This window comes from Lacerta agilis, chromosome 2 (assembly GCF_009819535.1).
Source record: "Lacerta agilis isolate rLacAgi1 chromosome 2, rLacAgi1.pri, whole genome shotgun sequence".
Lineage (NCBI taxonomy): Eukaryota > Metazoa > Chordata > Lepidosauria > Squamata > Lacertidae > Lacerta > Lacerta agilis.
The window spans coordinates 1134574-1161705 of NC_046313.1; the positions used below are offsets into that span (position 1 = coordinate 1134574).

The 27132-nt window shown below is 47.0% G+C and overlaps 1 protein-coding gene across 3 annotated transcripts in view; it reads right to left on the reverse strand.

Moving 5' to 3' along the window:
* The window catches only part of OLFM2 (olfactomedin 2), a 170660-nt gene that overhangs the window by 51197 nt on the left and 92331 nt on the right, over positions 1-27132 (reverse strand). For all 3 annotated transcript variants that reach the window (XM_033136633.1, XM_033136617.1, XM_033136626.1), the window contains exon 2: positions 7581-7730. In XM_033136633.1, the coding sequence (XP_032992524.1) occupies positions 7581-7730 (150 nt within the window). The remainder of the gene's footprint in view (positions 1-7580; positions 7731-27132) is intronic.

Genomic DNA, 27132 nt, shown 5'->3' on the forward strand with positions numbered 1-27132 from the left:
CCAGGTGTACAAGGGTCACAAAAAATACAATATAAAAAGCAACATTAAACCCACAAAATTCTCAAACTCACAGACCTTGATTCACCAGCAAAACAACAATAAAAAAACAGGCCAGCAATTGCATCAATCTGTAAAGGCCAGACAGAACAAGTTTGCCCTCAGCAGAAGTTGAAAAGGCATCAGCAAGGGGGACAAGTATACCTTTGGTTAGGGTTGCCATATTTGAAACACTGAAAAAATCTGGACAGCCCATGGGTCAGAAGCAGCCCACAGAGGCCATTTAACCTGCCCATGAGCTGCCCCCGAACCGAGCCACCTGCTAAACTGGCACAACGCGGTGCAGGGACTCTCTTCCACGGTGCCAGAAATCACTTCTGCACATGCCCAAATGCCAAAAGCACTTCTGCGCAGGTGCAGTTTCTGGCATTTGGGCATGCGCAGAAGCGATTTTTGGCGCCATGGACATGCACAGACGCGATTTCTGGTGTCACGCTGTGCCAGTCCAGCCCACGGAGGATCTCCGTGGGAGTGATCCAGCACATGCCCGGTAAGCCTTGCTGGCCCCTGCCCTACAACAAGTCACTGAAGAATAAGCCACGGCTGTAGTTGGGACTCTCAGCAAGGCCTCTCTAGGCACATTTGAAAGAGGTGTGTCATCTACCTGTGCAATATAAACCGTGCTGGGGAAACAGTGTGCTTGCAAACAGTCATGCCCAAAAGGATGGTGGCAAGTATTTCATTTCTCCCTCAAGACATTGTATAAAGAAACAGAGCAGGTCTGGGCAACCCATCGGCTGCCAGATGCAGCTGGACTACAACTCCCATCATTCCTGAGAGTTGACCATACTGGTTAGGGCTGATGGGAGTTGGAGTCCAGTTATTCCTCTTGTCCAGTTTCTGTTTGCATCTGACTTTGCCATTGCTAGGAGCCTTTCCACCCTTGACCTTTGAAGCCTTTTCTTCATTCTGTCCAATTAAAAAAGAAAGGGAAACCTACAGGTCAGACCTGAGGAGGCTGAATGTGTTGTTTTCTGAAAACTCTGTAGGCCCTACTCTCAACTGGCTCCACATCTATTTGCCACTGATAATTTGCTGGCAAGGAAACAGCAGCAGCAAGTATGATGGTATGTGGGCAGGAAGTCCAATTTTTCAGCGCACCAGGAGACGATAATCCTTTAATCTCCAGGGTGCCATTACTCTTCTTTCCTGATTCCTCAGTGTCCCTCCAGCATTCATGGCTGCCCACAGCTCTTTTTCCTGCCTCAGCTACAACCTTCCAACCCGAGTAGTTAATTAAATGTCAAATGTTTCTAAATGGCAGGAGCAAAGAATACATTTGCGGTGTGAGGGGTTGGGGAGAAAGGATCATTTATACATTTGTTTGTGACTCACAGTGGCCTTGCTGCCCCATTCAAGCAGGATGTCCTTGGCTTCCCAGGTGGACATAGAAACAGCAGTGCATAACCCTTTGCAACAAAAGGCTGAGGTAAAACAAATAAATATCAAGTGCAAGAGCTGTCCATTCAGAGCATCTAAAGATCATTGTTTCAAAAGTGCCTCTTGCTTGCAATTCAGAACTTTGGGGGAGGTAAAAGAGGTGCTGGGGGATGGGAGGGCTGGGCAGGGGTGCCACTGCCTCACTCTCCCTGCTTCCCTCCCCTTCTCAATAATATTTTATATCACATGTGTGTGTGACATGCACACTCAAACAAAGGCTGAGTGATGTCACAAGGCAGAGTCTCCCATGACATCACAGGGTTGCCAACATTTGGAAGTCTAAAACCTGACAAGAGAGTTGAACTTGAGAGCCTGGCTCAGTACAGCTATATATTTATTTATAAAAATAGTGATATACCGCCACTCATTAAAAAACATGAGAGCAGTTTACATAAAACCATACCATTAAAACCACATAAAAATGTTAAAATCAGGGATCAGCTAGCTATTACGAAAGATGTATTCTTAATTGCCTCTGTAATACTGATAGAATAGAAAAGCTTTCAGCAGGCCAGAGATATGAAGGTCCAGGGGTATGGAATCAGGGAAGAGATGATGGTGGGCTTTTTAAAAATATATATTTTATATGTTAAAAATATATTATGAGTGATTAGTGAGATTTTTAAAAGCACTTTTCACTGCTCTACTTACTTCTCTGCTGCCAACCTCTGGACCAGGGCAATTCACTGCTAGCCATGTCCTAGTTGTGCCTTCAGTTTCTGCCATGGGGAGGCAAGGGTCAGCTCAGCTAGGCTAGCACAGCTGCACACTCAGGGAAAACCATCAAGTCTGTAGGTGTGCCAGACCAGCAGATAGCCCTTACCATCCTGAACCCCCAAACACAGACCCTCCAAGTGTCCCTATTTTCCAGGGACGTCCCTGATTTAGAGGAGCCGTCCCGGTTTTTGATTTGATCCTGGAATGTCCCACTTTTGCTTAGGATATCCCTATTTTCCTTGGAGAAACGTTGGAGTTATCCGACCCATGAGCCATCTGAAGGCAATCCTGTATAGGAAAGTTTTTTAATGTTTAATGTTTTATTATGTTTTTATATAGGTTGGAAGCTGCCCAGAGTGGCTGGGGAAACCCAGTAAGATGTGTGGGGTATAAATAGTAAAATTATCATTATAGAAAGGGACGTCCCTATTTTCATCAGAGAAAGGTTGGATGGTTTGCTGGCATGAGTCTTGGAACCAAAGCCTGATACTTGACTTCTCTATCCCCTGCAGAAAGAAGTGGAAATTCACAAAGCATAGACAACAGGCACATCATACCGTACAGAGATTAGTAACCATCTCCACACCTTGTAGCGGTTGATTCTGTGACTGCAGCAGCCTGATTTGTGGGGTGCTGTCACTAAAGTCAAATCCACACCACAGAGACCTGTAGTGCTGCAAGGAAGCCAGTCTAATTTGCAGCACCCTCACCAAAATACAGTCTGGGGGGAGCCAGAGACAGCAAAACAGGTACAAGTATAAAGCAGACTTGGGTTTATATGGTGCAGATCCATGAAAAATAGGCTCTTCATTTTCCCCCCCTGCATAAAATTCTCAGCCATTGGGTGACAGTATTACTGTACCATCCTGGCTGTTGCGTTTTTGAGTGCAAATGATCGATAGGACTCAAGAGTAATAGTGCCCTTAGCACCCAATAGATGAGTGTGATTTGTCTCATATCCTGACTGGCAAATGCAGACCATAAAGCCACACCTCTGCTGAGAAACGGAGCTCCTTTCCCATCTCAGCTCCATTATGGGGGAGGGGACCCAGAGCACCCCCAAGCAACACTGCCAACTGACGGCCACTTAAGTGTCTCTTGTGGAGCTCAGAGAGAGCAAACAAACTTGGAGACTCCACTGACCAGCTGTTGCCTGTTCTGTGCTTTCAGTCACGTTAACACATTCTGAGCTGCAAGGCAAGGAGCATATGCTGGGGTTGCCTAGCCGGGCTCTTGCTATGCCGCTTTGCCATCTTGACTGGACCATAGAAAAAGCAAGTAGCAAGTGCTGCCATATCCTCCAAGTGCCCCTATTTTCCAGCAACAGTCCCAGAATTGCAAAAGACACCCCGGCTTCTGATTTGATGCCGGAATGTCCCCATTTCCCCCACCAGTGCCACAACCACCAAGTTTGGGGGTGAGAAGGAGCCGGCACACGTCCTGAGCAGCTGCAGCTGCAAGGGTGCACCCCACTGCCTCTCCTGGGCCTCTCCCACTGGCCTCCCCCCTTGGGCAACTCATAGCTACTGCTGCTGCTGGGGAGCAGGCAAGGAGGAGGAGAGGCTGCTGAGGCCCAGCCCTGCTTGATGCGCTGGCTTTGAGCTATAGGCAGAGGGCAGGGCTACCCTGGGCGGGAAGAAAGGGCGAGCAGAGTGGAGCACAAGGAGTCTTGATTTCTAAAAATCAAAGATCTAATCTTGCCCCCTTTCTATTTATTGGTGTGTGTTTTTCCTTTTGTAAATCTGCCATAGAACGGAACAGAACAGAACAGGGATTAATGGATTTTCCCAGGATGGTGGGTGGCATGTGTGCTGTGTCCCATTGGTGAAGTGGTGGTGGCACTCTCCCTTCTTCTGAAAGGAAATGCTCTGCACTGGCTGGTGTGTGTTTGTGTGAAAAGGACAAAAAATGGTGGGTGAAGGAGGGTCAGTTGCAGGGGAGTGAGAAATGTTGGAGGGTATGTGCTGCTGAAAGGTAATCAGCGGCGCTCATTGTGAGTAAGTAGTAGGTAACAAGAGGCAGCTCTTGCAAACAAGGGGGAATGCAAGCAGGAAAAACATGCATCTGTTTCATAGCATTTATATACCACTTGATTGTAAAAGGAAACCCTCAAAGTGGTTTACAAAAGGATAAAAGGTAGGAAAAGGTGAAGGACCCCTGGAGAGTTAAGTCCAGTCAAAGGCGACTATGGAGTGCGGGGTTCATTCTGTCCACAGGCAGCTTTCTGGGTCATGTGGCCAACAGGACTAAACCGCATATTCGTGATGCATATTTGTTTATTTACCTACTTTTGTTGTAGCCACTACCGGTATGCATTCTTCCCCACACACACCCCACATCCCAAAATGATGCTGTATCATGGTCATGCATCTGGGAACAGAACTATTTTGAAGTGATTGCCACTGTCTACAAAAGCAATAAACTTCAAATTAAACAAAAAATGTGAAAGAGCTGATCACATTCCTAAATGGTAAGGGGTGAATTTTGGTGCATTCCAAAAACTTCCAAATATGGCCATGTATTTTTTGGGTGGTGGCATGTAGACCACCCCTAGTTTAGACCCAGTCCAAACATATGAGCTGTCTTACAGTGTCTTTTATACCAGGACCCTCCCTATTTGTGGATATTTTTGGAGGGGGAATGGCAAGTTTTAAAAACTGTTTATTAAGTTGCATTTTGAATGGTTGTAACCTGCCCTGGAACTTTAGGGAGAAGGGCATGTAATAAATCAAAATCACCACCACAATCATGTCAGATCCATCCAGATGTTGTCTGACTTCCTCTCCAGGTCTGTCATCCCCAGCTAAGATGGGCAATGATCAGGGATTCTGGGAGCTGTATTTAGGGAGGGGAGGGGAACTGTTTGGTTGATGTTTTCATGAAAATCTACCCAAATCAAAATACAAGTCAAACCATAGCTATCCTTTGAAATTTGCACTTCCCTGAATTTTGGCGTGAAGTTCTCCAAACAAAAATAAAAGAAAACAAATGCATATAGTATGCATCCCTCATTTGATTTCTCGACAAATTTACAATGGGCCTCACAATCACAAATGTGGCTTGCACTGCATCCCATATATACTTAGCAAGGGATATGGACTTAACTGTCCTTGCAATCCTCCCTCTCTTCTAAACTTGAATCCTTAAGTTCATGCTTAATTTCTTCCACCTTCTCCTCAGTGTCAAATGTGGGCAGGCCTATTAATTCCCACTCTGCTCTAGTGTTTGTGCTGTCTCAAAGTCCTCTTCCAAAAACTGTGAGAGCTAGAAACGTACGTTATAAAACACACACAAGCACTCCCAGGTTTCTTATCAACAGCTAGCATGTAAATGTGCCAAGTGGGTCCCTTGTTTCCCATCCCTGCCCCCCCTTTTGAAGCTCTCAAAGCTGAGCTTGGCAGAGTCTTTTTGCCTGCAACTCCTTTGTTGGGGGGGGGGGCTTCTAGTAATTGCAATTGTGAATTGATGTGATTCTTATTTGGCTAATAAATACTTTATTTGCACGTGCGAAGTCAATAAGAAGCCGTCTTCTCTTTGTAATAAGATTTTAACACAATTAATCTGGAGGAGGGGGATTTACTGCTCATCCTGCCATGTGGAGGCTCCATGTGGAGCAATAAAGGCACCATTTGCATCTCATTAAGCAGAAGAAGGTGAGACAGAGGAAGCCTCCATGCATCCTCCCTGGAATCCTAAGAAGCAGAGCTGTCTTGGAGGAGAAAGCACAGCTAACAGAAGGATCAAAGTCTCCGGCTTCCAATTAAATGTTGCAAGAGCAAAGGGCTGTGGGGGAAATGCAGTAATTAAAAGTTGTTTTGAGGGGGGTAGGAAACAGACCTTGTACCTAAAGGAGAGCCCAAACATGAGATTTACCCCTTTCTTCCTTGTTTTAGCAATGGGACAGCCAGCAGTCTATGCGTTCAGATGCACAAAGGGCAACCCTCAAGCTCTGTTTTGGAATGAATCCTACAACAGAATGGAATTTGACCCCAACCAGACTCAAAGGTTTGGCTGAGGACCCAAATGTATGATTGGTGTGGAGGAAGGGAACAGGGAGACCCCCCTCCCCCTCCCCGCTTTCTCAGCTCCCTCTTGCTTAATACAATGTATCCAATGATGCTGACTGTTGGGAGACAAAACAAAGACAAAACAAAGCACTTCTTGACGCAGCGGGTAGATAAACTATAGAATTTGCTCAGGCAAGGTATCATGATGGCCTTGAATTGGAACGGCTTTAAAAGAGGATCAGACGATGGAAGAACAGGCTATTAGTGGCTGCCAGCCATGGTGGCTGCGTTAGTCTCCCTCCACTGTCGGAGGCAGTAGGCGGCTTAATGGTGAATGTCCTGGGGAAACAGAAGTGTTCTGTGTTCGCTCCTTTCTCAACCAAAATGGGCACAATTCCTGCAGCATCTGTTGGCACTAAGAATTGCTCGAGGAATTGGATATTTGTGAACCCCAATACAAACTGTTGCACCTCCTGGACTACTGTGGAGGCTGGAATTCGGAAGATAGTTATCCTTCAAAGTTAACACTTCTCCAAATTCAGTGATACAGTTCCCAGCTCAGCTTGCATCTTTGAAATAAAATACATTGAGAAATAAGTCAGGTTTTTTTTTAAATATGCTTTCAAAACCTCTTATGTAAATGTGGGTTTTCTTGTTTGTTCATTATTTTTTTTTCCAAAAAGCATAGATTAATGTAGATATATAACCAAAACACTTGGTCTTATATATGATATTGGCAGCATGAATAGTAATTGCAACTCAATAGGAAGCACCCCAAAATCTTACACAGGGTGCTCGGTACCACTGTCTCTGGAATATAGCTATAATGGAGAAAATAACACATAATTTGTGATAAGGACTAGAACCTGAAGATGTTTTTTATATGATTTGGCATTTTTTAATGACATATATAGCAGTACCATCATTTTCAAGAAGGTCCCATGTCACAAGCTTGGCAAAATATGGAACTAGACTTGATAATCTGGTGATGTTGAGAGTCATTACTTGGACTTTGGTTTTTTTAACCCTTGTGCAACTGTATTAATTCTATGTGCATATTTTGCAGTTTTGTTTTTCCATCTTTTAATTTTCACCTGTTATAATTTTTTTGTTTGTTTTAAATTCTGTTTAAATATCTGTTTTAAATACATTATAGAATGAATTTTTAAAAAATCTTTACCAAAAAATTAAGGGAATGGGACAGAAGAGACTGATGAATGAACACCTGCAAAAGTGACATTCTGCAGAAACAGTTGGATCTATTCCTCCATCCCAATCAGCACCTGCAATAGGTCTGGAGGTGTCCAATGACTGTGAGCAGTCCCCACCAGCACCCCAAATTAAAAATACATCACTTACTTTTTCCATCAGCTGCCGTAGTTGTCGGCTGCGCAGGTCCCTGGAGCATGTGCCCTGGACAGGGATGACAGCCGTGCACAGACATTTGCCGTCGGGGGCCTGAGCTGAAGTGTAGACTTGCCAGCCTTCATCGGGGCTCTGGAAGAGAGTCTGCAAAAAAGAAAGAAGCATACAGCACTCAGCAACATGGTCAGGGATTCTGGCCTTGCTCCTAATCCCAGTACCTGCAGATGGAGGAGACACCAGTAAATTTGCACTACACATTGAAACCAGTTTCAGAATTACTGGAAGTCCTCACAGCAAGCACTACTGGATTCTCTTGCAGGGGGGGGGGGGCAGACTGTCAAACCCGACTGAAAGGAGTTTTTAAAGAGGTGTTGTATTTGTGCTGAAGATCTTCATAGGAGAACAAAGGCTCAAAATCCTGGAAATTGCTTTGAGTGTGGAAATTGCTTTGGGAGTGGCCGCCGAGACCACATAACACCGGTCCTGAGAGATCTGCATTGGCTCCCAGTACGTTTCCGAGCACAATTCAAAGTGTTGGTGCTGACCTTTAAAGCCCTAAACGGCCTCGGTCCTGTATACCTGAAGGAGCGTCTCCACCCCCATCATTCAGCCCGGACACTGAGATCCAGCGCCGAGGGCCTTCTGTCGGTTCCCTCACTGCGAGAAGCAAAACTACAGGGAACCAGGCAGAGGGCCTTCTCGGTAGTGGCGCCCGCCCTGTGGAACGCCCTCCCATCACAGGTCAGGGAAATAAACAACTACCTGACATTCAGAAAAAACCTGAAGGCAGCCCTTTTTAGGGAAGTTTTTAATGTTTGATATTTTTGTATTTGGTTTCTGTTGGAAGCCGCCCAGAGTGGCTGGGGAAATCCAGCCAGATGGGCGGGGTACAAATAATAAATATTATTATTATTATTATTATTATTATTATTATTTGTGGGCGGGGGACACAAATCTAACAAATAAACAAATAGGCTTTTCGTCAGGCAAAGAGGTTTTGTGCAAATGAGGCAGAGAAAGAAAGTCAAGATGTCATGTGCCTAGGTAAGTTCTCTTGCCCCAAGCTGAGATCTCATCAAAACAAAGGGTAGAAAAGTCTTGACATGGAAATGCCAGGAGATTTTCAACCACTTCAGACTGCAGGGAGGGCTCTATTGTGCCAGCCTCCTAAATGTTTATTTCAAGTTGGAAAATCAGGAGGTTAGGGAGAAATATATAACATTTACCTAGTATTCTAGTTTACTACATACACACTATGACTTGAGTCATATCTATATATGCAGCAGAATAATGTGGGACTGAGAGATTTGTTTCTCTCTCGCTTGCTCTCTTTGCAAAGAATGAGGAAGATTAAAAAATGTGCCCCTTCTTGAAGGGGCACAGTTTATTCCACCATCCCATCCTGCTCCAAGTGTGCATCTCGCTCCACAGACAGTGTTGAAAGGGTCTTGTATAGGAAACCCCACAATAAGCCCTTGTCACCATCTCAGATCGGGCTGTCACATAGGGAACACAGTGGAAGAAAGGGAGACTTGGAGCAGTCCTCTGCACGCACACACACACACACACACACACACACTGCTCAGTCAAGAAGCCAATCACCATTTTCCAAACCATTTCCCAGGGGTCGTTCTGAGGATGAAACCTGTATATTTCCATGAATGCTACCTTGATCTCTTTGAAAGTAATTCAGGATATGAATGCAATTAATTAATTAGACAAGAATATACAATAATTATTAATTATTCCTTAATAGTGTAATAAATTAATATTATGCAGTAGTATAATTCACTAGAAGGTGTAACCATCAGGAATTATGTTAATTTGCTTACAAACAACCTGGAGGGACACAGCTGAGAATAAGAAAGGTTTTATCTATTGATTAGGAAATGTAAAGAAATACACTACACACAGCCTCCATCCCAAGCTCGAAACCAGCCTCCCCCAACTTAGTGCCCTACAGATGTTGCTGGGACTCTAACTCCCTCCATCCCTGAAAATGTGGCCATGGGGGCCATGGGGCTGAAGGCATCTTAAGAGCGAACGTTCTAGAAAAAAGCCTGAGAAACAGAGTCAGAGCTCTGCTTATCCTGCTTCTTTGGAATTCCCCTGAAAAAGAAGCCCCCAGAGAGACTGGAGATGCCAAGTTCCGCCAACACAAAAGCCTGTGGAAAAGATTTGCTGCTTGTCTCTCCTCATCTTCCCCAGCCTGACTCCCACCCACACGGCATCTCTGTAAATATTTGCTGGCTTTTTGAAGAGTTAGCATTGGCTGTTGTCGTTGTGTGTGTGCACGCACAGACACTTCCTCACAAAACTTGCAAAACTGTGAGATGAAGGCAAGTCTGGGAGATCCTTAATCCAAAATAAAAAAACAGACAGTTATCAAATTATGCTAATGGTGCTGCTTACAGTTAAACAAGAATACATCATGATTCTTAGGGGTGTACAGTTTCCCTCTCTATTTTGTAAGTCCATTTGTTTCCATTATTAAAAACCTCACTCATTTCATTATTCAGCCATTAAAAGCACATTTGTTTCAGCATTTATTTGTTCATGTTCAGTTCCATTTCCCCCTTTCTTTGTTGTTATTGCTTTATGTGGTGGTGGCAGTGAGGCTTATCTTGGTGGCTCCCTCCCTCCCTCCCTCCCATAAGCCACTGTCTTCTTTTCCCAGAATGCAACAGATATTAAGAACACAAAAGAGCCCTATTGGATCAGGCCCATCTAGTCCAGCATCCTGTCCTCACAGTGGCCAGCCAGCGCTTGTGGGAAGCCCACAACGGAGTGCAAGAGCATTCTCCCCACGTGTGATTCTTCAGCAACTGGCATTCAGAGGCAGACAGCCTCAGACTGGGGAGCTGGGATACAGCCAGCGTAGCTAGTCGCCAGGGGCGTAGGAAGCCACTTCGCCACCCGGGGCGGAAAACCCGGGGGCAGATTCACTCTGTAGCGTGCATGTAGCTACGCATGCGCACTACGGAGCGGAGGCGAGCCAGGGAGGGGCATCAGCGGTCAAAGAGAAGCCCGCTGCCCCGCTCAGTGCTTTGCTTCGTTCCTTCCAGCTGGGCTGCGGGTGGAGGGCTTCTCTTCGGAGCCCAAGCAGCAAAGCCAGCGCCAGCTAACCTGCTTGGTGCACGCTTTACTATTTCCGGCGGAGGTGGAGGTGGGTCCGCCCCGCCCCGCCCCACCCCTCCCCGCCCCCCGAGCCGGAAATAGCAAAGCGCACGCCGAGCAGGTTTGCGAGCCCCACCGCTGAACATGGCTTTTTACCGGGTGGCCGTGGGGCTTGGCTTGGGTGTCGTGGGGGGGCCCAGAGTGTCACCCCCTCTAGGCTGGTACCCAGGGCGGCCCACCCCCTTTGCCCCCCTTCCTACGCTACTGCTAGTCGCCATTGATAGACTTATTGACCATGAATTTGTCCAACCTGTTTTTGAAGCTATCCAAGTTTTGGATAGGTATGGTTGCATGAGTGATTTCCATAGTTTAACTAGGCATTGTGGGGCAAACTACTTCCTTCTCTCTCTCCTGGGTCTTCCAACATTCAGCCTCATTGGATGGCTCTTAGGAGGGGGGGAGGGAGGGAGGGAGAGAGAGAGACTATCCAGTTTCTCCACACTTTTCTGTTGCTCTGGGGCATTCTGGAGGGGGGAAAATGGCACTTGCAGCTAAAAAATGGCAGCTCTCACTGGGGGACACCATTCTCCTCCCAAGGAATGCTCCAAAATGACACACAGAGGAAACATGATTGCTGACTTGACATTATGTCTCACAGCCAAGGACTGTCATTTGTTTTGCTGCCAACCAGCCACTATCTGTAGCCAAGGTTCCTTCTTGGCTTACTGATCGTGGTTTGTTAGAGTGAAACGAACCATGATCCTGGGCTCAGATGCAATGCTGGTTTGAGCAAAACAGGCCTAACAGGTGTGCTCACGGCCGTGACAGACTTTGAGCTCTCAAATTTCAGCAGCGCCCTGTGCAATGCTAAAATTTTTCGTTCCCCGCCTCTCATGCTCCATTCTATAGCATTGCTTTGACACCCCCTACAGTGTGTGCCCAGTGCAGCCACACTGGTTGTGCTACCCTAAAACCACCTCTGCTCATGGTAAAGCCTTCCTTGTGGCTTGTTGTGGCATGGAAGCTGCGTGAGTGAAGAGATCCTCTGCTGGGGTTGAGATATGACCCCGGGTTTCCAGCCACTGCTGAAATCAGCTGATCAGATTCAAGCATTGTTTCTTATCTGCCCCCTTCTTCCCTGGTTTTCGTTTCTTGGTCACATGGGAGTGTGGCAGAACATTGGGAACTCTTGTATGTAGCTTGATCCAGGAAACATAGGTTATTGTCTGCTTTTTTGACTAAGACAAGGAGGAAAAACTCTCTGGCCCAATGCCTCTTGATCATTAAAGTGCTGTCTCCGTGTCCAAATGCTTTAGGGCTCTGGGACCATAACCCTGGGGTTATAGGCCACAAGAGCAGACCTGTCACAATGAGTCCATCCCAAGCCTACACTGCCTGCCCTCTTTCCCTCGATGCCACCTCCCTCTTCCCAACCCACACAAACGCAATGTGTTTCTAAAATTCACTTGATTCCTTTCTTTCCCCAACTAAATATGGAGCGGCAAATGCTATTTTTAGTCCCCGCTTGCCCTGGGACATGCCGAACGCACGTAATGAGTTGTGGCGTGACCTATTCTGTCCTTTCCTGTTATGTCATGAAGCTTCATCACCCATTTGGCTGTCTTCTCTCTTCCCCCGCCCCATCCCATTTCAGTTTCTTAAAGAGGCGCCTGCTAAGAAATTGGAGTGAAGGGCTGCAAGAGAGAAAGGAAGCCCCACAGAGCACCATTCCCAGGCAAACAAGCCACAGCCAGGTAGTCTATACTCTTTCAGAGTCCATCAGTCCCTCCTTTCCACCAACCACATCATGCAAGAAAATTGAGAAAGCCTCTTGGGAAACAGAGCAGAAGGAGAAGCCCTTAACAGAGTGGAGGGTGGACAGAGAATGCAAACTAGGTCAGACCCGTGTTAGCCAGCCTCATGCTCTCTCCTTCTGGATGTGGCATTGCAACCCGCCCATAATTTACATTCAGCACATTAGAGATCATCAGCGAGTGATACCATGCCAAGTCTTCCTATGACTTCTCAGTAGTTCAACCAAATTTGAGTGATACCAAAATGCCAGCTGAAGAGTTTGTGCCTCTCCCCCCCCCCCCACCTAAAGCAAGCAGCTAGTCCTCCTGGGTGCAGTGGGGTACTCAGGGCAGGACTCTGAGGCAGGAATCCGGAATGAGCAGGAGGGCCCCCAAATGCTGCAAGGCTTGAGGTAAGCGAAATAATGACTCAGTGCTATCTAGAACGGAAGCGGGTGAAGCATAAGACCATTAACTCCAGATCTAAAATCACCTACTGTAACTGGACCACTGCATGATAGCAGAAACAGCACTCCAAAATGTGTGGGCAAAGATGGTAGAGCTGTACAAGAAAAGTGTACAGAGGATGAGCAGCATTCCCATTCATTTGGACTTACATCCCACTCTGCTTTGGATATACAGCCTAGATTTATTTATTTTTTAAACCCAAAACAAAACACCTCACACTATCTTGAAGCCTGGAAAATATTACACTTACCCTGAATTGCTTTCTAGAATATAGGCAGGTAAAAATCTTCCAAGAGATTGTGTAATAGGTAGCAAGAATTAAAACTCTATATGTACTTTGTGTACGAACTTAAGATAGTCAGTGGGTGGGTAAAGTTCTGTGATATTTTCCAGTTGCTGCACCTCAACCAGTCTCCCAAAAACCTGGTTCAAATGTAAGGTCTGGGTTGTGGGACGAGGCACACCCTCTGGCCCCTCTTCTTCCTTGCATACCTACATACTGCTCCATTCAGTTTTGGTGTTGATGTGCACACCTATCCCCAAGCTGGATGTCTGCAAAACGTGACGTGAAGGCTGGCAACATCAGCCCTGCCATGTGGGAATCCCTTGCAGACGACAGCAGTGCCTGGACACAGACAGTCATCTCCTGCATCTGGAGCAGTGACCAGAAGAGAAATGACCGCTGGGAAGAGCACAGAGGGAAGAAACGCCGTGGTGCATCTGCAGCAGCACAGCTGGAAACCTTCATCCACCCCAGCTGCAACAAAACATGTCTCTCCCGTATCGGACTCTGCAGCCACAGCAGGTGCCTTAACCCTCCAACAGTTTCACTTCACCCCCAAAGGCACACTCTTCTATTGTCACCCGAGACAGAGGATGCCAACAACATTTGCCTGAACCTCCAGTTTGGTGGCCACCACGGCCTCCTGGGGGAGCAAGTTCTACAGTTGAGCTTGGCACTACATGAAGGACTTTCTTTTATCAGTCTTGAATCTTCTAATATTCAGCTTCCGACATTCAGCTTCACTGGATGATCTACAAGTTACATTTTTATGTTTTGGGATGGATGGGTTTCCTTTATAGACTTTTCTTTTTAAAAGGGGTAGGATTGTAGCAAAACAAAACGAGTAGATGCAAAACACTCCGGCTCCAATTGCACCCCCCCCCCCCATTTGTGGGTCTGTGTTTGTAGAGCTACATTTTAAAAACGTAGAACTTTAAATAACAGCCTGGAACTTAAGATTACAGTGGAAGTTTTTTCTTGTTTTAATAAATATTTCATAACTGTGAAAATAAGAAATTCCATTTTGAGCCTTAGAAAGGCATACTTCTTTATTTATTTTTTTGGTTTGGGCATAGAAAAGAAATTGTTTACTGGGGGGGAAAGCAAACAAACTCGAGAGTGGCTGTTAATGTATTGTTTGCTGTGGGGGTATTGTTGTAGGTTGGGTGAATAATAGGTTTTAAGTAGCTGTGGTTCTTTTAGCAAAGGCAGGTTTTATTTCTCCTTTCACCTGTGCTTCTGTATTTGTGAAGATAAAAGTAAAATCAAAAGCACTGAATTGAGAACACCCTTTAAATTGCACCCACCCACACAACGAGGCAGCTGGAAACAGTTGAGACTCTTCTGCATCTTCATTCCCACCCTTCCCACCAAGTCATGCTGCCTGCAGGATTATCCCAAGACACATTTGTTTTCCTTGCTCTTTCATTTCCCTGTGCAAACCCCCCGTTATTACCGGGGGGGGGGGATACATGAAGATGGCCATTGTCCCAAAGGGTGCCTATGGGTGTCTGGTGATCTTTCCCTGACTGCCTGAGGCAGATCCAGTCTCTGTGGAATGCACTGCTGGCTGCTGCTGCGATGGCACCAAGGCTAGAACACAGTCCTTGGAGGCTGAATCTGCCTCCTCCTCAGCAGCCCCCCCCCAAAAAAATACCACCTCTACAGTCAAAAGGCGACTGTCATCTCCTCCCACCACTATGGAGGAAATGGGGGCTGTCTCCTGAACTTGTTTAGGAGTACTCTCATTTTCCTACTCATATTGAAATACTGCCCCTCAATGAGGCCAAACTTAGATTCACAAAATGTTTAGGGGTATGCGTCCCCCTGCACCGCCCGTCCCCCCCCCAGAAAAAAGCACTGGACGTACCTAAGGGATGGGCAAGTTGGCCCCTGCCAAGAGTGCAGGCCCAGAAGGGTGCAAAGATCGCAACTCTCCACTCTGGATTGGAGTGGCTAGGAGCCTGTCCAGCTATCTGCACACTCCCTGGGCCATTCCTCTGCTGCTCTGGGTGGCCAACATCTCCTTGTCACGGACACAAAGAACATGTGTGTGTGTGCTTGCTGAAACAGTTCTTTGACAAGGGCGCAAGGGAGCCTAGGTATGCCTCTGGGTGGATGGGGACAAAATTCGAATTCTTGGTGGCTCCGCCTGGCCCTGGCTCCAACTACTGTTGGCCTCCGTGCCACTCTGTCCTGTCCTGGCTATGCTTTCTGTCACTCCTCATTTTCTCTTTACCCCAAACTTTTCTATTACGGCCTGTCTAGGTGTACCTTTTTGTCCCTAAGTAGCTGTCATGCAGGCAATCCATGGCAGACTTCCCCAAAGTAACTTTCTTGTTGTAGTTGCAGAGAAGGTGGGTTTGGACGGGGCCTATGGCACTCAGGGAGGAGTCACACACACCCCAGATCTGAATCCTCACTTCTCAAGGCTGCCTTAAGTAGACAAAAATTACTCCCAGAGATTCAATTGCATCACATAAATCTCCCGAGCATGAGACAGCATCCAATCCATCATTGTGTGAACCATCTCCACCGTAAAGAAACTGTGATACAGGCAATAGGGAACATAGAAAGCTGCCTTATGCGGAGTCCCTGGTCCCTCCGGCTCAGGAATGCCAATGCCAGACGTGGGGGGATCTTGTTCAGCCCAAGGGCCACAGTCCCTTCTGGGCAACCTCCCAGAGGCCACATGCCACTGCTTTGTGGGGCCAGAGGCAAAAGTGGGCAGACCAGGGAATGCAAATGTACCCTTTGTCTAGTAGACTCATCTCTAGACACACTCACAGAGACCTCTCTATCCTTTTCTCCTCCCTCCCCTCCTCACTGCATCTTTATGGGGGTTTAAAGCCCTCATTAAACATGGGGCAGTTCTGTTTGGGGCCAGATATGGATCAGCCCCGTAATGATCCAAGCTGGCTTGTGGTTGCTCTGTGGTTGCCATATCAGCCCCTAGATCAGGGGGGCTGTGCACAGCCCTACCCCTCGGCACAAGGCACACACCCCTCACATTTTAAAGTCATAGTGGACAGGGTTGGGCTGGCTAGCCCCATCCACCGCTAGTATTTGGCACCCATTGGTTGTCCAACCTCTACTCCATGCTGGCAAAAGCCATTGCAAGACAGTATTATTTTTTTTGGAATTCTACAACAGCCAAAACCATTGCAGCCCTTTTCTCTATGAAAAAAATGCTGCAAACAAGACCATACTTTTTTTAAAAAAAAAAAACAAACCAGTCCATTTATTTTCACATATGCTAATGCCAAATGTTGATTTTGCTGCAGGAGCACGGACACTCGGCAGAAGGGACGTTTGTCAAAAGCTGGCAGTGTGTTCTTGCTGTTCTCCCAGGCACGTCGGCGGAGGCAGGAAATATTGCTTTTGTTGTGAAAGCTTTCCCCTGCCCACTCCCCCTCCCTGGCCAGACTTTCTTTTCACACCACAAGATGTGCAGATTCCATCGCTTGCTTTTCAGAGCTTGGAGCTTATCAATTATGGAGGAAGCGGCAAAAATGCCCACATTCCTTGGAAAGGAAACAGCAAGGTCTGGGAATCTGGGATGGTGTCATAGCTGGAGTGTTACTATTACCAGAGAGAGCCAGGTTCAAATCCCAACTTGCCCAGGAAGCTTATTTTGTTGCCCCTAGCACACCAGTCACTTCTTCTCAGCCCAACCAGATTTGATGTGAGGATTGGGAGCTACACCTCCACATGCGCTACTTTGAGATCCTTGGTGGGCTAAAAGTCGCGGGGTGGACTGGATGACCTGCAGGGGACCTTCTCATCCAGTGATTCTATGAACAACGGGGCTGAGACAGCCCCAGCCAGCACAGCCAATGGTCACAGGTGATTTGTGAGTTGTAGTCCAGCAACATCTGGAGGGTATCAGGTCGGGAAAGGCTGGCTTAGGCTGAACCTAAGCTCAGTCTGTATTTCTGTAAGCAAAACCCAAGTATAAAAAAGAAAAACAACTGCCAAGAAATCTCCAGGGCTCTGTTTCCAAATGGAAACAAAATCTGTGTGAGCGCTGTGCCCCAGGAACATCTCACTGGTCCCAGAATAGAGGAGACCTGCAACCATCGTAACTACATGAGAGAGCACAGTCTGCATTGGAAGAGAGCGCCCTAGTCTCTTTCACTGGAACTGTTTATGGGATAGCTGAAATATACGCAGCAGTTCATTTCTTAAAAATCCTTTCAACTGTGTTGAGAGCATGACACACATTACATGAAACTTAGCATGCAGAATATCACACTGCTTGGGGAATTTATGAAATGTAAATATTTGCAAGATTGAGGGCAGGATCTGGTCTGTGCACTGTGCAGAGAAGCATAGATACAGACCCTGGGCACCAGCACAAATCAGTGACACAGTGGCCTTGTACCACAGGAGTCAGCATCCGGCGCCTGTTCAGTGGCGAAGGAAGCCATTTGGCCACCCGGAGCAGCAAACCCGGGGGCACCCGGGGGCGGGATGTCGTTCCGTAGCACGCATGCACTGTGTCGCTACATAGCAACGCTGCGCATGCACGCTACGGGGCGCCGCCACCAGCAAACTACGAGCAAGCCGCGGAGAGAGGCTTAAAAAGCCTCACTCCACAGCTTGCTAGCAAACCTGCTCGGCGTGTGCTTTGCTGCTTTCAGCTGCTGACGCCCTGCCCGAGCTGGAAAAAGCAAAGCGTGCGCTGAGCAGGTTTGCGAGCAAGTCATCGGCGCATGCTTTTTACTGGGCGGCAGGCCTCGGCTTGGGCGTCGTGGGGGGGGGGGTGCGGCGAGTGTCACCCCCTCCAGGGTGTCACCCAGGGCGGACCGCCCCAACGCACCCTATTGCTCCGCCCCTGCGCCCGGGTCTTAGGTTGCCTACCCCTGTTGTACCATATCTTCTGAGAGGCATCATGACTCTGAATATCAGTTGCTACAAATCACAGGGGGACAAATGCAAGGTTCTGCACTCAGGTAGGAAGAACCAGATGCACAAATATAAGGCGGGGGACACCTGGCTTACTAGCAATACATGTGAAAATCTAGGATCTAGGGGTCCTGGTGAACCAAAAGCTTAAAATGTGTCAACAGTGTGATGCAGCAGCAAAAAATGCCAATGCTATTCTAGGGTGCATCAAGTAATAGTATTCTGCCTTGATCAGATCACACCTGGAGTACTGCATCCAATTCTGGGCACCACAACTTAAGAAGGATCATGTTGACAAGCTGGAATATGTACAGAGGAAGGCAACCAAGATGTTCAAAGTTATGGAAAGCAAGCCTTATGAGGAAGAGTTGAAGGAGCTGGGTATGTTTACCCTGGATAGGAAGAGACTGAGAGGAGATATGATAGCCATCTTCCAATATCTCAAAGGCTGTCCCACTTATTTTTGTTCTGTTCTGGAGGGTAGGATTGAAACCGATGGCTTCAAGTTACAAAAAAGGAGATTCTGACTATCAGGAATAACTTTCTGAGAGTAAGAGCTGTTAGACAGTGAAACAGTCTCCCAGGGGATGTTTTTAGACTCTCCTTTGGAGGTTTGTAAACAGAGGTTGGATGGCATCTGTCATGGATGCTTTAGCTGAGATTCCTGCATCGCAGGGGGTCGGTCTAGATGACCCCTGTGATCCCTTCCAAGTCTAAAATTATTTGATTCTGTGGTTCCTCTGTTTGGCCGCTGTGAGAACAGGATGCTGGACAAGATAGACCATTGGCCTGATCCATGTTCTTATGACAGTAACATGGGATAGGAAGGAAGGGGGCTGAGGGGGAAAGAATAATCTTTTTGATTTTTTACTCAGGTCAGAGGAGAAGGTCAATGTTCGCATGTGCTGAATGGGGAAGCCAATCTAGAAGCACCTTCATCAGTGAGGAACCTCAGCCCTCCAAGTTCCTCTCCCTGGTCCTTGGAACTATTCCCAGGTCCTTGGAACTATTTGGTTTTACAAATAGGGGCACACTCAATAATATGTGGCAGTCGAATGGACAGTCCATTCTACCACTTCAGGCCTCTAGCAACTCATTCTGCTACTTGTGGTGACCAGGCCCAAATATTGAGTGACCAAATGATGACTAATCAAAGTGAGGAATCTAATCTGTATAAGGAAAGAGTTCCAAATGGCCACTATCTTCTGTTGTAACAGTTACTGGAATTAATTTATTAATACAAAGCTGGGAAATTTTATATATTTGATTGTGGGCACCCAAGTACATAGGCACTTGCTGGCTTATCAGAATTTCCTGCTGGTGTGAAAGAATTGAAAACATTTTCTTTTCACCCCTGCAAACTGGCAAATAGTCAGATTCCCAAATCAGACTTTTCTCTCTGTGTGTAGAATACTGTACATGCGAAAGTCACAAAGAACAAATACTGGCTTGTCTATAATCATTGCTTCTAACACACACAGAGGGAGGGAGAGAGGGGGGCCCCTCTGATGATTCCAGCTTGGCTCTGAAGTATAAGGGCAAAAATCTCTTAGAAGGCAAATTCCTTTGCTAGTAAAACATAGTTGCATTCAAAAGGTGCAAGCCCTCAAATTTCCCTTGTGGCATTTTTTAAATGCTTTTGTAGGAGAAGGTAGCAGTTTCATGCACTCAAATCTTTTCTGGCACATAAACCACAAATGGCCTGAGGGCAACCCGTTATGAGCAAAGAAAAACTTTGAATCAAACTCCCAATCGCTTCTCACCCCCCACTTTCTCCCCTCTGTTTTACATTAATAATACTGATAAGCTACATACATCACATTCTCAGAAGTGTCAACTACAAATGATTCAGGACAGAACTTCATATGAGGCATGCATGCCCAGGTTTTCAGGGCTAACAAGGGGTTGGGGGGCATCTGCAGGGAAGATTGGCAGCAGGGAGGGGTGATTTACTCTTCCCATGCAAACCGGTACTTTCCTACAAGCTACCCCTCACTCCCCCAAAAAATCTCCATTAAGTTCACAAGACTAGAAATAGGATCCCAGAAACAAGGAATTGAGGTAGGAAACAGACAAGGAGGGCATTCAATAAGAGGAAATTTTAGGCTTCAGAGTGGATTAAGAGCCCACCCCACTGCCCCACTGCCCCACTGACTGATGCCTCCTCCACTCTACATTTATGCCAGAATGAGGAAGCACGTTTACATAATATGTGCAGTTCTGCACTGAAGTTCACATGCAATTGTGGCTGTCAAGTGATAAGCTACTTTGGTTGATCAATTACCTTAAAAATTTAAAACTGCACAATATCGGCATAACCTGCTTATTCAGGTCCTGGGAGGAACTGCAAGATTAGTTAGCTGCTGAATTATCAAAAGTTAACCACTCATTACTAGTAAGCTAATTAAAAAAGAAAGAAAGAAATTGTTCTCTATTGCAGAAACAAAATAGGAAATTCTTTCCAGTAGCACCTTAGAGACCAACTGAGTTTGTTCTTGGTATGAGCTTTCGTGTGCATGCACACTTCTTCAGATACACACTGAAGTGTGCATGCACACGAAAGCTCATACCAAGAACAAACTCAGTTGGTCTCTAAGGTGCTACTGGAAAGAATTTCCTATTTTGTTTCGACTATGGCAGACCAACACGGCTACCCACCTGTAACTTGCAGTAAAACACCACACACAAAAATAGCCTTAACAAACATGATAAATTGTGCCCTATTAAGTAATGCATCAGACCAACACGGCTACCCACCTGTAACTTGCAGTAAAACACCACACACAAAAATAGCCTTAACAAACATGATAAATTGTGCCCTATTAAGTAATGCATCAGAACCAAAAGAGTCTTAACAACAATTGTGCCCTGAACCATTTTTTTGTTGTTGTTGTTCAGTCGTTCAGACGTGTCCGATTCTTCGTGACCCCATGGACCAGAGCACGCCAGGCACCCCTATCCTCCACTGCCTCCCGCAGTTTGGCCAAACTCATGCCAGTCGCTTCGAGAACCCTGTCCAACCATCTCATCCTCTGTCGTCCCCTTCTCCTTGTGCCCTCCATCTTTCCCAACATCAGGGTCTTTTCCAGGGAGTCTTCTCTTCTCATGAGGTGGCCAAAGTACTGGAGCCTCAACTTCAGGATCTGTCCTTTCAGTGAGCACTCAGGGCTGATTTCTTTAAGGATGGATAAGTTTGATCTTTTTGCAGTCCATGGGACTCTCAAGAGTCTCCTCCAGCATCAGAATTCATGAAGGAGTGAACCAAACTAGTCATCACCAATATCACCACCACCAAATAAATAAAGCTGGGTAAGTAACACATCAGAACCAAAACAGTCACAGCCGCTGCCACAACGTGTCTTTAACTTGCATCCATGCTGTTTAAACTTTGCCATCACCAATCAATCAGTCCAAGGATGCAATTATCTTGTGGAGCTCCCATCGATTTCAGTATCACAGACAACTCTGAGGCAAGGTAAGCTGCAGCAGCGATACGCCCAGCATCTGGACCCCCTTCCGCAACCCACAAACCAGCAATTTGTGCCATTTCTCTCAGCCCTGACACGGAAGATGCAACCAGTAGATGGAGAAGCCTTGGAGTTGGCATGGCCTGTCAAAATCCAGCTAAGTTATACTGAGAAAAGTGCTGGCATGAGATTGGCAACTGGAGAGAGAAAGGCAAGAGATCAAGGAGCTGTGTTTATCCTAATTTCCATCACCATATGCTCCTCTGGAACAATTTCAAATGCCAAAAGGAATCTATGAGGGATGGAGCAGCGGGGAATAGGATACTTTTATAGGCTACCAGCTGCTTACATTACTGTGTCAGCCATAAATCCACACTCCTCATGTCATCATGATGGAAACAGTGTGTGCATTTCAGAATCAGTGGTATGGGAAGAAGAACATTGTGAAAGACTGGTCCAATCTTCAGCCTCCACATTCAGAAGGAATGTTGCTTACAAGGAAGGCTGGGCAGCAACCATTCAAAGTGGAGGCTACGCCATGGCAACCCAGCTCTAGCTCCACCCACATACACTGTGATGTCATGTTGGTGTGTCTTGGTGGGGCTTGCTGAGGCACAGCCCTGCTCCATGAGATGTGATACAGTGGCTTCTCCATCCAAAGGCCCTGGGCAGGATCTAACCATGACAAGAGAATTTCCCCACCCTGATAAGTCCACTCAATACTTCTGAATTTCTAGTATCAACTCTCTTTCACCCTTGAGGAAAGCACAGCTCAGTAGTACAGCACGCATACATATATGTGCAAAAGGTTCAACCCGTGGCGTCTCAAGGTAAAAAGCATCATGGTAGCAGCTAATGGGGAAAAACCCTTCCACTAAGAGCACAGGACAGCCACTGCCAGTCAAAATATGTGGTGTAGTGGTGAGAGCCATTTTTCCCACAGGGCTTAGTGGTGTGTTACGCCAGGGCACCAGCCTCTCAGGGGCGCCCCAGCCAGTGGCGGAGCTGCGCAGCTTTGCTGGCGGCCTCCCCTTTCCCTGCATGCCCGCCAGCTGCGTCCTGTCAACCATATGGCAGGCAGGCATGCAGCTTCTCTCCCGCAGTGGCATGGGGGGGGAGGTGCACCCCCCATGGCTGGCAGTACGCAGCTCCCCCCCCCCCACTATCCATGGTAATTTGGGGGCGCTGGGTGGATATTTGCACCCCAGTGCCGCATCTGCTAAAGACAGCCCTGGTAGTGGTTAGTGTGTTGAGTGAGAACCTGGGGTACCTGAGTTCAAATCTCCACTTGGCCATGAAGCGCACTGAGTAACCTTGGGCCATTCACCATCTCTCAGCCTAACCTACCTCACAGGATTGTTGTGAGTATAGGAATGGGCAGTGGAAGAACTATGGACACCACCTTGAGTTCACTGGAGGAAAGGTAGGATATTAATGCAATAAAAAAATAAGCATCCGGGGGGGGGGGCAACTGTGAGAATAGTACTAGATGGGACACTGTTATAAGGGACGTATCAGCAAGCTGGATGGGCCTTTAGCTTTGCAGGAGTACAAAAAATCTTTGAGGGGAATCTAAATGGCAAACCCCAAAATGGACCAATGAGCCCTGAGCATGCCCAGTGGCGATGCAATGCTGACTGGCTATTGGGAAGGGGAATCTGAAACTAGGGGGTGGGAAATGGAAAGGAGTGCCTGGGATTCTGAACAGGAGCACTCAATGCTGCAACATTTTGTTGTCAATCCCTTGTCTTTTCCAATGCAGGTCTGTGTTAAAGGAGAGCAAAAGGCACTGATTGAACTTTCCCCTCCCACTGTGTAGCAGAACTTCGCTTTCCCCAAAGCAAGAAGCACTGGCTCAGATCATCCAACGATTCTTTCTTTGTACCTCATCAAAACCTAAGAAGAGTGAGATCACAAGTTCAATGCAACCAGAGTCCCGTTCTCTTCATTCCCAACAACAGTCAAGGAACTCACATGAAACCCCGCTTTGGTGCCTGGGTTGTCTCATCAGTATTGCTAGACATTCTACTTCCGCCAGCACAAAGTGGACTGTAGTCCATGAGAGCTTATAATCACAGTAGAGAGGGGGAGAAATGGAGGAATGCGCGGTAGGGCTGTGCTATCCAGTGGCCACTTCTTTAGTTTACAAGCATTTGCTCACACATTTCCAAGGTTGTGGTTGTTTTTCCTTACATTTCTATGCAACCTCTCCTCCATCCTGGAAGGCAAAGCGCCATTCATTACCTAAGCCGCCTTAGCTTCAGTCAAGTGGTAGTCACTTACGCCTTCCAGCCGAAGCCTGGGGACTATGCATTGGCGGATGCTGATTGCTTGAAGTGAAAGCATGGATTTTCCAGATTCTGCACTTGCTCACAGCCCACCACCTCCTGGTCAGCCTGATTCTAGGCTTCTCTGTTCCTTCGCTCCCCCAGATTCCAAGGTGCTCTTTCCAGCCACCTGTCTCCCCACAGCTATGCCCTGACCTGACCTGGATACATCCTGTCTCTGGAGCCTGGGTAAAGTTAGCCCTTTTGAAAGTAGCCCATATGTACAAAATACGGATGGGGAACAGGGAGTGGGGCCCTGCCACTGGACCCACTACTGACACCTTGTGCACCACCTCAAAGCATGAACGTTGAGCAGGATGTTTGCAGGAGTGCTGACTTGCATTCAGCTCCATGTGACTGGGATCTTGCCATGCAGCACATGTGCATGTTCAGCTGGATGTGGATAGACTGCGGGAGGCAGCAGGCTCCACGGCTAGGTGTGGGCCCAGTGGCACAGCTCTGCTGTTTTTCTGAAAGTGGCTATTTAAACCCATTCAAATTAACATCTGCCTTCCCATACAAGAATCAGCAGTGCTTTACAGCATCCTGTTGTTGACCCCACTCCCTGGACAAATGAAGCGCTTCTGAAACATCAGAGCATCTCAATCAGCAGCGGAATATGGGGAGAGATAGCAGTCAGGCCTTTGAAAGCAGACAGACATCTTTCAGACCATCTCCTAGATAAGAGAGTCTGCTGATTAAGATTGTACCAAGTGTGTCTTCTCCCAACATGGATCTTATTAGATATGTGGAAGCTCCTTTGTTTGTTTTCAGCTCCATTTCTGATACCATGTGAAGGTTGCATACTTTGAAAGAAGACAGGGGTGTCAGACCTTGCCACACCCTACCCACCCAGTTACGCAGAGGTAGAAGGGAGACAGGCTAATGCCGGATCTGTGCTGGTTGACGCACGGTAACATTAAGGTCTCTAGGGCGCCATTGCATTCCTGATGCAACCATTGAGAGCACCATGAGACTGAGATGCTTCAAGCTGACCAGAATGCCTGCACTGGAGATGGTGTTGATGAAGGACCTGCCCAGGTTGGGAGGGACAGAGACTGCAATTATGTCTTCAGGAGGAGCACGGAGCCTTTAAATGTGTCACGGATTGGGACCCAATTAATTTGGATGACCAGTGCTTGCCCTCTAAACACTTATTTTGTTTTTTAATTAAGCACTAAGTTCAACAGGAGAAGAGGGGGAACCTCCACCCATCCATCAATAGAGCATTTTGCCCTCATCAAGTAAAGGGACCCCTACAGGCATATCCAAGTGTCGGTGAGGAACAACAAGGCTCTTTTAGTCTCCCCCTGAACTCAGCAGAAAATTTCTGTGGCTGCAGCTCACCTCCTGCAGTGAAGCGTGACCAAAGCTGGATCCAGGCCATGGATTTTATCTTGCTGTAGAATTAGGCGGGGCCCCTGGGTCTTTCACATCCCTTCCCAGAGAACCCTCTGTTGTGAGAAAGTCTAGCTAGATGGACCACATGTCTGATTTAGCCCGACAATGTCTACTGTGTTTCCCATGCAAAATTCATAACCAGGAATGGGCCAATTATGTTCCCACTGAGTCCCATTGGGCTGCATTGCCTTTTGGTTGGTTTCCTTCAACATGGAAAATTGAGAGGTAGGTAGGGGTGTGTGTGGGGGGGGGGGAGCTATTCTGCCTTTTCAACATTCACCCACTGATTTATTCACCCCACATGCTGGTGCTTCTCCACCGCAGTGCTTAGCATTTCCATGGGTAATTCATATTTATTAATTATGAAAATCAAGAGCAGAGTCATCCATTGCAAAGATAAATGACCCGATCTCTTCTTATAAGGCCAGGACGAGATGTTGTTTTTGCAGCGGCTGGCTTTAACTTCATGTTTCACTTTGGAGGAAAAGGTGGATTTATTGGACGCACTGCTGGATGATACAGTCTGAATGCAGCTGGCACAATGAATCTTAAATTAAATGGGGAGTGGAATGCGGGGTGGGCCTGAGAACAAGGCGACACAACATGTATTATGGCAGAGCAGAGTGCCCTATAGCAAAATTGCTCTTCTGAAAATCACAATTTATTATTTAGTGGCTACACTTGTATCCAGCTCTTCCTCCAGAAGAACACACAACAGCTTATATATGGTAATAGCCTGGGCTGCCATCTATTCCCAAATGCAAACGGTTACTATTCCAAAGCAAAGCAGCAGCCCCAAAAGGAAAGAATGTTGAAACAGATTCAAACCACACTCAAAACAGAATTAAATCAGGACAGGACAAAGCAAATCTCCACTTGAATAACCAGTGTCAATCCTGAAATCAAGTGGGTAATAACTATCCATTTACAGGCCCTTGGATGTGGTTCCACAAGATTTTTAATCATTATTACTAGTGGCTGCTGCTCCCAGTCACCCCACTCACTAACTCCACCTACCCACAGAACCCTTTGTCAACTGCCCTGAAACCACAGATGCCTTTTAGCCCCTTTCAGATCACCCTTCCCTCTCCCCCTGCAGCTCACCTCTCTCCCCAATCTTTCTTAAAGGAGGGGAGGTGTTTCACAGAGTGGCTCTTGCTAAAACGCTATGAGAAATGCCTCCCCTTATACCTCTCTGTTGAGCCCTTGTCCTCATCACATCCCAAAGACCCAACCCAAAGAGATCGTGCCCTTTGGTATCACCCCTGCCAGCATCACAGCCCCCCCCATCCCTCGTATCCACCCAGCTCCCAGCACCAGGGCAAGAGGTGCTGGTTTGGGTCGTGTCCTGTGTTCCTGGGGACTGGCAACAAGGTGGAGGTGGCAGGTACACAAGGATGGGGGGTTTAAGGAATGTGAGGGAATGGGGGTTGGCATGGGACTGGCAAGTGGGTTTGGTGGGGTGTAGGCAGTTTGGCAGGCAATGCAGCAGCCCCTAGTTTTTTAGTGGGGGAGGAGGTGTCTTACATCTAAAAGGTTCTGAGTTCTGCTGGATTTTGCCCATCAATCTGAGATGTTACAAGATTCAATAGCTTATAAAGACCCTAAATAGATTTGGCACTTGCATTTGTAGGAAATCTATAAAACTTTATATTCTGCCACAATTCCATTTCAGTGCTACTTCAGATCTCAGCTCAGCCACAACTGCACTGAGTGTTCAGCACTTCCATCTGGGTCACACTCTGCAATAGTGACAGAATCACTAAACTTTTTTTAAAAAAA